The sequence below is a fragment of the Zonotrichia leucophrys genome, chromosome 2 (assembly GCF_028769735.1).
Source record: "Zonotrichia leucophrys gambelii isolate GWCS_2022_RI chromosome 2, RI_Zleu_2.0, whole genome shotgun sequence".
Lineage (NCBI taxonomy): Eukaryota > Metazoa > Chordata > Aves > Passeriformes > Passerellidae > Zonotrichia > Zonotrichia leucophrys.
In genome coordinates, this window is record NC_088171.1 from 119,337,790 (window position 1) to 119,350,481 (window position 12,692).

Consider the following 12,692-nt stretch of genomic DNA (forward strand, 5'->3'; position numbering starts at 1 on the left):
ATCTTCTTATTTAGGCTTTCTTCAAATGCTTTCATCTGTCTTTAAACCTCTGTGGCAGAGAGATCCCAGGGGCTATAAAAATTCATTTAATGCTCTCTTCTCTCATTGAAGAGTTAATTCCTGTATTGCACCCCAGTAGGGGGAATAAGGAAGTTCCTGGAGTCTTGCCTGTGAAAGTGATTGAGCTACTATGGCTTGAGAAATAACAGCGCTCATCAGCTGAGCTATGTCAGACTAAAATTTTATGTCAGTATCAGCCCTGGTTTTAACAGACTGGTGGTTCCTGTTTCTTGGATCCATGCAGGGCTGCACCCAGGGGAAGGAGGACATTTGGCACTCCTTCCCTGGGGAGTCAGCAGCGTGCCTGGCAGTCACAGGTGCAGCAGGGGACGTTTAGCTGTGAGGGAAGTGCTTGTTGCCCCTAAACCCGTTCCCTATCTATTTCAGCAAAAAGTTCAAGGGCAAGAGAAAAGCATCTCATAATCCACATCTGACCAAGGGATGCTAGGTTAAGCTAATGCATTTATTTTGCAGCTGGAGCAAGCCAAGAGTGAGTGCATGATCCACTTTTGGCTGTGCCTTGCACTTCATTGTCCTTAGCTTTGCATTAGTAGATGACACCAGCTAAAATAAATTAGATAGATGCAAGTTAATCCAGTAGGACGTAAACCAAATTAAATCTGTTTGCACCCAGGTTAAAATATTTTATTTTTATAGCTGATTTTCTTGACATCTATGCTTTTCAATGAATTAACTAGGACCAAGTGAGGCTGGTGTTTCTATAACTAGTTAAAACTGTCTTTAGGCAATTAATCTGTCTTTCAATACATTGATTCTTTGAGTAGCATGGGGATTTGTTGCAATCTTTAAGTGTTTCTGGAATAAAGAGAAATGGGAACTTGGAATTAGGTGGTCTGAAAATTTGTGTTGTGCACATCTCATTTACACAAAGCACCATGAGATACGGGTTTTCATTGCTAGACCACTTTTGAAGGCTTCTCTTCTGTCACAAGCTTTGCACTTGAAAGATGCCTTCTTTACTTCATTCATTCTTAGTACAGTAATGCTGGGATTACTTTAAGTCTTACTACAAAGTTAGCCAGTTTTGCTTTGTAGTATGTTTTTGTCACATCTGCTAATTTTTATTTTTTGATGTTAGTCAGGATTGGGAACTAGACATTTAACAAATAAAGGACAGTGTTGTCATAAATGTAAGATGATTTTCTCAGCAAGTCAATTAACAAGTCTTGATATCTGTATCTTGGTATTCTCTATATGTGTACAGTTGTAGGTTGCTTCTTCATGGCTTCCCTTCTTTTCCCAGTCCATTAATGGATACAGCATTCATGGGTAAATTGATATATTGAAGTGAAAAATACTTCCATAGGCAGGACTGGGAAGGAAGCAGTCAGTGATGGGAAGAACTGAAAAGCTTTAGAAAGGTGTCATGTATCAGAAGACTCTGTGTTTGGTATTAATGTAATGGAATTTGGCTTTCTCAGCCAGACCTGGTGTTCTACCTCTCTGCATCTCTGATGACCTGCTCTGATAGAGTATTTCATGTGCTCTGAGGAGCAAATATTCAGACACCTCTCTGTTCCTCCCTCGCAGCTGATGAGGCCTCTCAACTGCCTGGATGAGCTTTACCGGCTCGTGGGCTCCTTCATCCGCTCCAAGCGCACGGCCGCCTGCGCCTACACCGCCTGCAGCGCCTCGGGCGTCGGGCTGCTCTCCGTGGCCTCCGAGCTCTGCAGCCGCCTGGGAGCCTGCCACATCATCATGTGCAACAGCGGCGTTCACCGGTAGGAAAATTGCTTTTCCCCTCCTTTTTTGGCAGTCAGTCACTCCGTCTCTGCAGGTTGGAGACTGCTGCTCTTTTTAGAGATGGATCTTACACTAAATATCGAATATCTTACACGGAACAGCCAGTGCGCTTGAAAGATTTGTGGAAATTCTAGAGATGTGTTTGCAGTGATTGACAGAAATGGACAGTACAATTTTTTTTTGTTTGTGCCGTTGTAATGAAATTGTTCCCCATTCAATTCAGTAAAAGGCAGAAATCTTAATTGCTAAAGCAGAAAGAGAAATGTTACCTAGATGAATAGTAAGTATGATATTGAACTCTTAATACAGGCAAGAAATGCTGAAATTTTTATTTACTTTGTATGGTATAGAGAATAATAGTAGAGCTTGACTCAAGGAAGCAAGATGATTGATTCAAGGAAATGAGACACATGCATTTCTGTAGGTACACCTTATGATAATGAGAGGTTCAGCCTGAAGGATGGTTGATATGTTTAATACAATACCAAAAAATAGACTGACCTATAGTCAACTGAACTTTGTCATCAACCCTAAGAGATTTTAATAGACAAATATATATATGACAATAGTATCACCACAGAACTCTCTAGTACTTAATCATATTTGTCACAGGCAGCAATATATTTATGTTTCAACTGGGGAGATTACAAATTTTTGGGACAGTGTACCAAAAAAAGTAAAGACCAAAATTTGAGAGGGGGAAAAATCCCAACAAACAAAGGAATTAACATAACAAATAATCACAAAAGAATTAACATAACAAATAATCTGATACTAAAAATATGCTCTTCTCATGAGAGTTCCAAACTGTAGATCAGGGGTAGCAGTATGTTAAAAATGCTGCTTAGTTTCTGATCTATGCAATCCTTATTTTAGCAGACATGGTTACCAATACCTTGTGTTAGAATGAGCAATACTTTCTCCTGATTTTAAGTAAAATCCTTTCTTCCAAAGAGTTCTGAGGAGAGAAGAAGAAAAGACGCAATTGCAACATAAGCCATGCAGATTATCAGGCATCAAAAAAAGGAAAAGCTTCATATACAGCCAAAAAAATTAAGTTGTATGAAGACAGTGTTTGCCATTTGAGAGTTGGCAACACAGTATTTGTATTACTCTCTGTCAATGATACAAGTGTATATAACATACTGTATACTGTATTTAATTTTAGGGAATAGCAGGAAAAAGCTCTGCTATGTGACATTAGTCACTATATCAGAGGAAGATGCAAATGCTATGGAGCATGGGCTGTCATGACACTGGTATTTCAGAAGACCATGAGGCTGTACAGCTTTTCTCTTTGTCTTGCTTTCAGTTTCATGTCTTATGTGATCAGAAAAGGCATCAGGCATAATTCTGACAGGTTTTTTTTGCTGAAAAAAGACTGCTTCTGTGTTTGACCAGCATTTAATGAATTTGTCAATACATTAGTGCCAAAAATTCTGATAGTTTAAGACTGTAGTCAGAACTACCCAAATAAACTATTATCCTGTAGTATGTGGGTCATAAATTATTCAGAATTATTTGGCAACTGAATAAGATCTGGTTTGCTTAAATCTGAATATGAGCTATTCTAAGATGAAAATTAATTCATCATCAAATTGCTGCTCAAAACTAGGGCTAATTCAAAGGTAAAAACTCCTAAAATGTCTATAGAAGTGTATTTTAAAACCACAAAAAATTAGAAAACCAAGCATAAAACCATATTGGTTTTAAAGACTGTATTATGAGCATGGGAATGGGATTTAAAGTGTTATGTGTGGGTTTCTGTCTAGATGTTAAAGGATTCATCATCATCTATTTACATAAAGATGCAAGATACTTTTCTCTAAAGCATGACTAGTTCTACTTTACAGTGAGTCCACTTGAGTTTTGGTACTGCTACTTCATTTGTGCATTAATACTGCCTTTGTGGCTACCATCTGTTCAGAGAAAGAAACACCAACTCTTGGCATTATCAGAGATATTTCAAGATGGGCCCTCCAGGAAAAATAAATGGGCTACTTGAGAAATTGTATAGGTACTCAGGGGTTTGTACCTGGAAATTCAGAAGAAAACTCATGTATTTAGAGACAAGAAGGGATTAATTCACTCTTCTAAGGGAAATAAATCCCTCTGAGTGGTTAAAGCTAAGAAAGTTTTTTAATAACATTTTCCTGAAATTGCTGTTGCAGATGCAAACTGGATGGATGACAAAGTTTTTCCTTAGTATTTGGAGTCATATGAAGTCACTTCATGTGCTGTTTTCTCTTTCTGGTCTCCCTAGGACACATCTCTAGAGTCCAGTACTAAGTGGGCTTTGGTTTTTTGACATTCTGAAATTGCCTTTGCCCAGATAGAAAGCTTGCTTTATTTCCAGCTGGTAGGTTTGCTCAGTGAATTTTGTGCCCAGCATTTCTAGTGCTAAATTCTGCAGTGTTTTTGTGGACCTACTGTCCTTGCTGCTCTCAGAGAAACTGTCTTGCAGCAACACAACGTCCTCTGAGGAGGACACAAGAGGAAAGAGTAAGATGCTGCATGTCATCAAGTCCCATAGACAGAGGATTTTGCTTTATGCCTGCCATCTTGAAGACTAAATACTTCTGTTTGTTGGAGTAGTATTTAATCAGGGCAGATAATGTTGCAAAATCGTGCTCCTTAGCTTGTTAGCTAGTTCCTTAGAGTTCCAGCTACTGATTTTCAGTTAGAGGGGAAATTTATCTCTGGTTGTACTCAGCAGTGTATCTGGCTTTCTGTGCTCTTTGAAACTAAATACTGTGGAGTCCATGATTGTGATCAGTTGCAGAACTTCACGTTTTGTAGGCCCAAATCAATGGCTTATGATTGTTTTTTAACACTAGGCCACGGATACTAAATTGAGTTAAAACTGGTATTATCTACAGATGCTACTGGATGAACACGAGGGGGAAAGATGTGAATTTTTCTTGCAGATTGAATTTTCAAAATCTATTCATTTGTCAGTCTTGCCAGCTTAAAAATGAAGCTCAACTTGGAGCAAGGCTCCCCCATACTTTCTTTTTAAAAGACCTCATTTTAACTCAGTTTCTATGATTAGTCTTTAGTGGAGTGAATGTCTGAGAGTCTGGAAGAGTACAGGGTGCTCTACTCATCAGCATCTTTCTTTTGTTCATGGGGAGTGGGAGCTGAGCAAGACATTAATCTGTCAAAGTTTAAATACATTTAATAGAATTTAAAATAGAATTTTATATATATATATATATACACACACACACACACACACCCTCCCTCACTCAATATATTCATCTCTTACTGAACTGATTGGAGGGCCCTATCTGTGTGCTCTGAATTTAGGTGTCATGGATTGACAAGGGGGCAGGGGGAGGTTCTGCCACTGCTCCTTCTAACCAGAAGCAAGTCCCAGATAGCTTGTGAGGGAGGCACTGGGTGACAGTCCAATGCAGAAGAGGCCAAGAACTATGAAACAGCAGCTTTGTCTGCTTTGACAGTGATTGCTGATCTCTGGATCAGCAGTGTCTTGGTTTCTGACTTCTCTGTGATCCATATTAAATTGCTTTTTACGCTGCACTAGGCTAAAACAGCTTGACAGAGTTCATACTTTCATCCCTATATCCTAGATAATGCTGGGGATTTTGAATTGCTGGTGATTGCTTTTCTTTGATTTTTATTATGACAATATGTTTACCAATTTACATTAAAGCCTGCAATCCTATATCTATTTCAGACAGCAGTTCTTTCCAAATACATTTTGAGCACCAGAAAACCAAGGATGGGGAAAAATAAGTCCCTTTAACCTTCACTGTCCTAAGTGATGTGTGAGTGCTACAAACCTCCCCTTGGATTATCATAAGCGAACATGCCTTGTTGATCAACAAGAGGAACAGAGCTCTGAATTAGTTTGAGAAATCAATAGTTTGCATTTTTATTTTACCTTTTTTATCTTTCATAATTATATTTCTGCCTGCCAGCCAGCTGTCACCCTGTAAACAACATTCTGCATTTTTTGCTTGTGTTCATTCTGTTTGAAGTTGCTATCAGTCTGTACAAATGCAGGTGATGAAAGGCACTTTTAAATTTTATTGAATCATGATTCTAACTCCTGCTTGAGGGAGAAGAGCAAGACTGCACTGCACAGACATGTCCTAGCCTCTTTCTGTGCCAAAATGAAATTAGGTGCAGCAGCTGCAGAAGTCTGTTCAGGGACCATAGGCCTTACAGGCTCAAAGGAATAATTTAAAGCATCCAAATGAAACAAATCCCAAGTTTATTTAAATTTTTGCATTTCCTGGAGGATCAAGGGAAAAATCTTCTATAATCTTGATGAAACCCAGAAAAATCAGAGTCTTATTTTCTTTTCTGAATTTTAATTTCCCCTGCAGAAATTCTCTCCTTAGTGTTGCCATCCTTCAAGCAGTGGGGTTCTGGCTGGCAGACACTTGGCTGAGGAATGAGGCAGGTTTTGCCAAGTGTTGATTATGCTGTCTCCTGTAGCTGGCAGTGGTCCTGCAAGCCAGCCAAACCTGCTTCATCTTCCACATTGCAAAGCAGAGTAGCACCATAAGCTGTCCATCATGGCCAGCTGCCTTTCGTGAATCAAATGAAACTAGGTGAAAAATAGGTACCCTGGATTTGTATTTTTGACATTCTAGCATAAGAATTCTTCCTCTTAGATTCAGAAATTTTCCTCTAAGAATTTAGTTCATGCTACATTTAGTGCATGCTACAAAGAAAATCCTTTGAGTTTTGCAGCTGTATTTAGGCTATAAACTCCCCAGTAAGAAAGCTTTCAGGGATCAATGGGACTGCTTTCAGGTTAGCACAGACTGAAAAACTAATCCATACCCTTCTCCAGCCATCTGGTCCAAACTGGGCTTTTAGTCCTGCTACCTCCCCATTTAGTCAAGATTCTCTTTGATTTTCTAAATAGTAGTTATGTTATGTCTGTCTATAATTGGTATATTTTTATGATACCATACCCACTGAGGCATAAACAAACTTCTCTTTGTGTAAAATAATTATTTGGGATAATAGAGTATTATTTAGAATAGTAGAGCAGGATAATTTAGGGTTTAGGATAATAGGGTATTACATTCTGTGCTGGTTACTACCTAAAACCAATGAAATAATTTTGAAATATGTGAGAATTTGTTTTAAAATAGAATAGGCAAGACGCTTAGCACAAATAGTGCTATGCTGTTCCTACAGCAGTAATTGTTTTATTTTGCTCTATATTTGTCTTTCATAGGCAATCTGGTACGTTTTTGCTTTGTCACCTCTAGTGTATCTAATACATAACGCTGGATGGATTATAGTATTACTGATGTCTTGCATGTTTTAAATTCTGTGACACTATTTTGTTTAAAATACAATCTGAAAATGCAGAGAAATGCATTAAATGCAGTGAGACAGAAAAGATGGATCTAAGTCATTACTAGTATGGATTTCAAGGTATGCTTTTTACATATTTGGTCTTCTTTTAACATTATGGATGTTTAGTAGCAGGTTTGAAACACAGTGCTATTACTGTGCTCTGTGGAATCATTCTTTTTTGTGCTTCAGTTCCTGCACAATTGCCTTATCTGCAGTCCAGTTCTTTGAAACCGGTGTTTTTCATAAAAATCTTCTACTTTACAATCAAAATAAAATGGGGCCTCTCAAACAATCTGAAATTAAAAACGTAACCAGATCTGCTTTAATTTTTGGCAGAGAGGTAAGTGAATAGCTTGAATTATATAAGACAAGAAGTAAATTGCAATTTTTTACCAGATTTACTTGCCTCCTTACAGAGGAAGAAGCCTTTAATGGAAAGACTTTCTGCACAGAATGAGAGATAATGGTCAAAGCTGGGGTTTCAGATGCCTTTAGATTGTGTTTATTTTTGCAAGTATGATGGAAAATGAGTAAATAAAAGGCATGGAATTGCTCAAAATTTTGGAAATGCTCTTCTCTCATCAAGCAAGGAATATTTAATAATGAAATTGCTTCCTTGCAACACTTCCAGCTGATGAGAGGTGCTGAGATCTTACAGGAAAGATGATTGTGAAAAGATGCTCCCTGCAGTTTTTTAACACTGACAGATGATGTTCAGTGAAAAGAAGTGCCTTTTTTTTTCTTCCTAATTTTTCTTTGAAAGCCTCTCTGTTTTAAAGAGGTAGAGTCTTACATTTATTTATGGAAATAGAGTGGATGACAAAAGTTTTAAAATCTACAGGAAAACAATATTAACATAATTTCCTGTGTGTTTCATACTTCATTATTAAAAATTACTAATATTGAATCAAATAACCCTGATAAAAATATGTTTTTAACCTACAAAAAAATTCAGCAACCAAGGGTAGATTTGATATATGACTAATAGATACTTACCTCCCAAGAATGATTCTCTGGCTTGAGAAGTTCGTGCCATCCACTTCAATAAGTCAGACATCTATTGCTAGTTGGTGTGTGAACATATCTGGTAGAGCTGGGTTTGATTATCCTGTTGTAGAATAGTGGACGTATGCCTGATAAGGGAGTTGGGATATCTTTATTCTGAGGTTTGCACAACTGTGTAACCACAGTGGTGCCTTTTGTGAATGAAACCCCTGCATGCTGATGCTAAATGGACAAAAGGCGGAAAATCCCTTTAACACAGGCTGCACATGGCCATTCTATGTGGTGATGGTGTGTGTTCCACAGACAGTTACTTTTTGAAGTGTTGGCTTTTATTCAGAGTGGAATTAATACACTTCATGTGCATAATAATTGCTTTCTGTATGTTAAACTGGCCTTCAGTGGACAGGTACCATCCAACACTGATTTTATAGTGGCCCTTCCACACTGGCAACAACTCAGCTTCACAAAGATTCATAAAGGGACTGAAACTAAGTCCTGAACTCCAGCAGAGTTCACTGTAATTGTGAAAAACAGTATTTTAGTTTAGTGTATGTTCATCATGCTCATTTTCCCTCCAAAACTTAATGTTTGGTGAAATTTACCTCTGTTGAAAAGCTAGGCTGTTTAGCAAAGTTTCAGTTATGGGTGCAGAGAATGCAAGCTTCAGTATTATTTGCATGGAGACACATTTCCACAGTGAGAACATCTTAAAGCTTGTGGAAAAATCTAGAATTAGGCCTGCCTATACTTTGTCCAACCATTTTTTATAGTCCTGAACAACATTTGTCTTCCTTTTTAGTTTTATCATGTCTATTTTCTTCTTCAGATTGTTCATCAGAATCAATGCATATTACCCAGCCATCACTATTAATTATAGACAAATAGCCCAAAAAAGTTTACCCCAAAGTGATTTACTCTAAGTTTTTTATTACTTTATGCACTGATTTAAATAATATTCCTTCTATACTTATTAATTTAAATGACAGCAGAAAATAAAGATTACTTGTAGTATAGTTGATGTAAAAAGTGGTCAAATGTAGGACTGATTAGCTTATGATGCATGGGAAGAAAAGTAATTAAAATAATAATAATGGCATCAAATTACATGTTGAGAGAAGCTTTAGTTTTTAATTAGACTAAGCATACATGCATCCTTTTCATATTTTTTTCCTATTCACATAGAACATAATTAATTTTGACATCTCTGACTGTGGTAACTACTAAACCAATTTGTTTCACCTCATCTTTTCTACTCAGGGCATTTTTCTAAGGGATGTTTTGGTGCATTTTTGGATGTAGAATGGCTTAAAGCCTAATTGAAACCTGAGAATGAATTGGATGCTCTGGTAACCTAAATATGCACTTCGCTGCACGGCACCTCTGTAGGTAGTGAACACAAACTCAAAAAATTATTTTTCCTTTTCAGTGACATTAGGCAAGCTATTGTGAAATAATCAATTTCTCAGAAAATTTCAGTCTGTATTTGTATTTTACAACTCCATTTTTCAGGATTGATGTGCATCTGTCCAGCTGATTTGCAGCCCTTTAGTGAAAATCACATCTAGTCGGAAAAAAAAGGACTATTGGTGATAGAAAATCATTTAGTCTTACTTTTTTAGCCAAGTTCAGAGTGGTTTGATGCAGAAGTTGTTTTAAAGTTTGTATTTAATCTTCACATCAATACTGTCATGACTGATGGGAGACTGGGGATAGGAGGCAGGAGCTGGGAGCAGCTGCAGCCCCTTCTGTTCCTTGGAAACCAAATGGATGAAATGAGGAATTCTCAGCCCTGTTGTCCTGGGAAATCCAAATGTCTCTGTCTTGCTGTTGTAATCTGTCAAGACAGGGAATTTGTCATTCTAACCGACATAAATTCTGAAATGATGAATTTGAGTCTTTTGTTTTTCTCACATTAAAAAAAAGAGGTGAGAGGAAAAGAGAGGGAGTCAGAACAGATTTTGATCTGTTTACACTGTTAAATCTATGGATTTGGGCTTTATGCTTCCCATAACAGTATGTTATGAAGGTTTTTCCCCAAATATTTTCCTTGTTTGGCTTGTCTGGGCTGATTGCATCCAAATGACCAGATACTTTCAGAGGTCAGAACTGCTTCCAGATTGCTTTGTAAACTTTAATACCATCTGTTTATCAGTTCTTAAAATGCAGGAGAAAAATGGATTATTACTTACTGCACATATTTACTGACAACCCTTGTTATTGAACTTTGCTCAGGCCATCATAACTTTACAAGATGGAGAATAATCAGATTTCCTATTGTTTAATAAAATTTTAGAAGTTACATTGGTTTAAATTTGCATTTGCTTTATCTCTCCATGCTTGGCAGCCCTATTGCTGAGGTACTTCCAGTTATGACTTTTCCATGTTACCATCTGATGTTTTGTGTGTGCATTTTTTCTTTCACAGCAGGTGTCTAGGGGAGTTTGATTTGTGAAAAGGGATATGTACTAATTTAAAAAACTATTTGAAGAGCTGGGAGAAAGCACCAGTATGTAGATAAATGAGTCCCTTCAGCATAGTCTCATGGAAGATTAATATGATCAGTTTTGTTAGAAGATGCCATCTCACTGATCTGGTGTTCGACTAAGATGACACTATTTGAGTGTTATTGTTTTTTTTTATTTAGAAAGTAGTGACATTATTTCTTAATCATGGGACAAAAGCCGTAATCTATAGTTTATATTTAACTCTGCCATTCATCAGACTTTTTATGCGCCAGAGGAGAAACACAAAATCTGGTGATATTAAATTCCACCTCTAATGAAACAGTATATTCAAATGCAATCAAGTCTGTGATGCAATTTTAACAAATTTTAACATCTGTTAATGAATAAGAAGGTTTTTTAAAAGAGAAAATAGATGTATCAAACCAGCATTACTCTAGGATTTCACCTCAAACATAAAATGTTCTATTGAAGAGGTGTGATAATTATTAACATCATCACTGCTGTCATTTTGAGTGTCTTTGCTACTAATTTCATAGGACATGTTAAAAATACTACCCTTAGAATTGCTATTCTTACTTGCTCTGGAGAGGGATCTTCAATTTTAGCATATGTGTTTCAGAATTGTACTGTAGTTGTTGCCTACCTCCATAACGGCCTCTAAAAAATTCTTTATTATGCTGCTTTGCTCTGTCTATGCTTTTCTCACTCTGGTTATGTCTCTATCTACACACTTGGCAGCCTTATTTCTGAATCATGGTTGGAATTGCCCAAATGTAGAGGCCTCCTAATGTCCATGATCATCAGCCATTTCATCAGGTTTGGATAGGGAGCAGCTTGGCAGCCTTCTTTCAATCACAAAATTGCACTGAATTCTTCAATATGACCTTCATTTAGAAGGTTCCTTTGTTAGTTTTGATTCACGCATGCGGACTATAATTTTTTTATGCTTTCAGTCTTAAGGGTTCCAGGAAGATGGGATTTCTGGGAAACTTGGCTCGGAACTACTTGCTTGAGAGCTTTACTTTGAGCCCATTAATACATATTATACCTACTGAGAAACTTTTTGCCCTTTTTGTTTGGCTTAGATTATATCTGTCAAACTACATTTCAGATACTTTTGCTTTTTTCCACTGTCAGTAGAACAAAGCCTCCTTTGCAATCTGGTCTTGAAGGTTGGATGTTTAAATTTTGGTGCTGGCAAATATTATGAACATGTATTTTGTGCAATTTCACTTTTCAAAGACAAGATGAAAACAGTGCTTAGAATTTCTAATCTAACATTTAGCTATCTTACACCTTAATCAAACACATAAAAGAAAAGATCAATACACTCTTGCCTCAAGTTAACTGAGGCCAGTGTATACAAGAAACTGGGGAATGAAAATTATCTCATTACTAAGGAAAATCACTTAGCTTATAAATTTTTTATGAAAGACCATTAATAAAGCTACAGATCAAATTTAGTATCCTCTATGCTCACTTCTGTGAAACTTCTTGCAGTCCAGAAATTAGCTTAAGCAGTTTTTAAAATGTGTCATTTTGGGTTTGGGTTTTTTTCAGTAAGAAAATAAGAACAGACACATTTTTTTCCTCCTACATATCTTCTGCTCAGCAAGATAAGTATTTGATTGAAACATATTGTCTGTTCTGTGTGCATATTATAAACTATGCAGAACACTTTGGTCAGGATTTTGCCAAACGGGTGCTCAAAATTATATATTAATAATGTGTCTTAGTTTTATTATTTGAACTTGAAAATTACAGCTTTTGTCAGGTTCTGCTGAGGTAGAATAATGTTGTGTACAACCCATCTTTCTGGTTCAAGAGATTTGATTATTGCAGCACTTTGGTTGTGAAGAGAAAAATCGAGCGATTTACTGGTGCAGAGTAGAGCCACTCTCACCTCTTGGGTTATAGCAGCCCTCAAGCATGTTCTTTCTAAAAGCACCTGTTTCTACTCAGGTGTTTTGTCTCTATCCATGAGTTTTCTACAGCTGTGATCTTGGTTGCATGAGAAAACAACCATATTTTCTTGTCCTGATAACAATGAAA

The 12,692-nt window shown here is 37.0% G+C and overlaps 1 protein-coding gene across 2 annotated transcripts in view; it reads left to right on the forward strand.

Moving 5' to 3' along the window:
• Nucleotides 1-12,692, forward strand: part of PREX2 (phosphatidylinositol-3,4,5-trisphosphate dependent Rac exchange factor 2) — a 176,244-nt gene that overhangs the window by 144,132 nt on the left and 19,420 nt on the right. For both annotated transcript variants that reach the window (XM_064706194.1, XM_064706193.1), the window contains exon 38: nucleotides 1,612-1,802. In XM_064706194.1, the coding sequence (XP_064562264.1) occupies nucleotides 1,612-1,802 (191 nt within the window). The remainder of the gene's footprint in view (nucleotides 1-1,611; nucleotides 1,803-12,692) is intronic.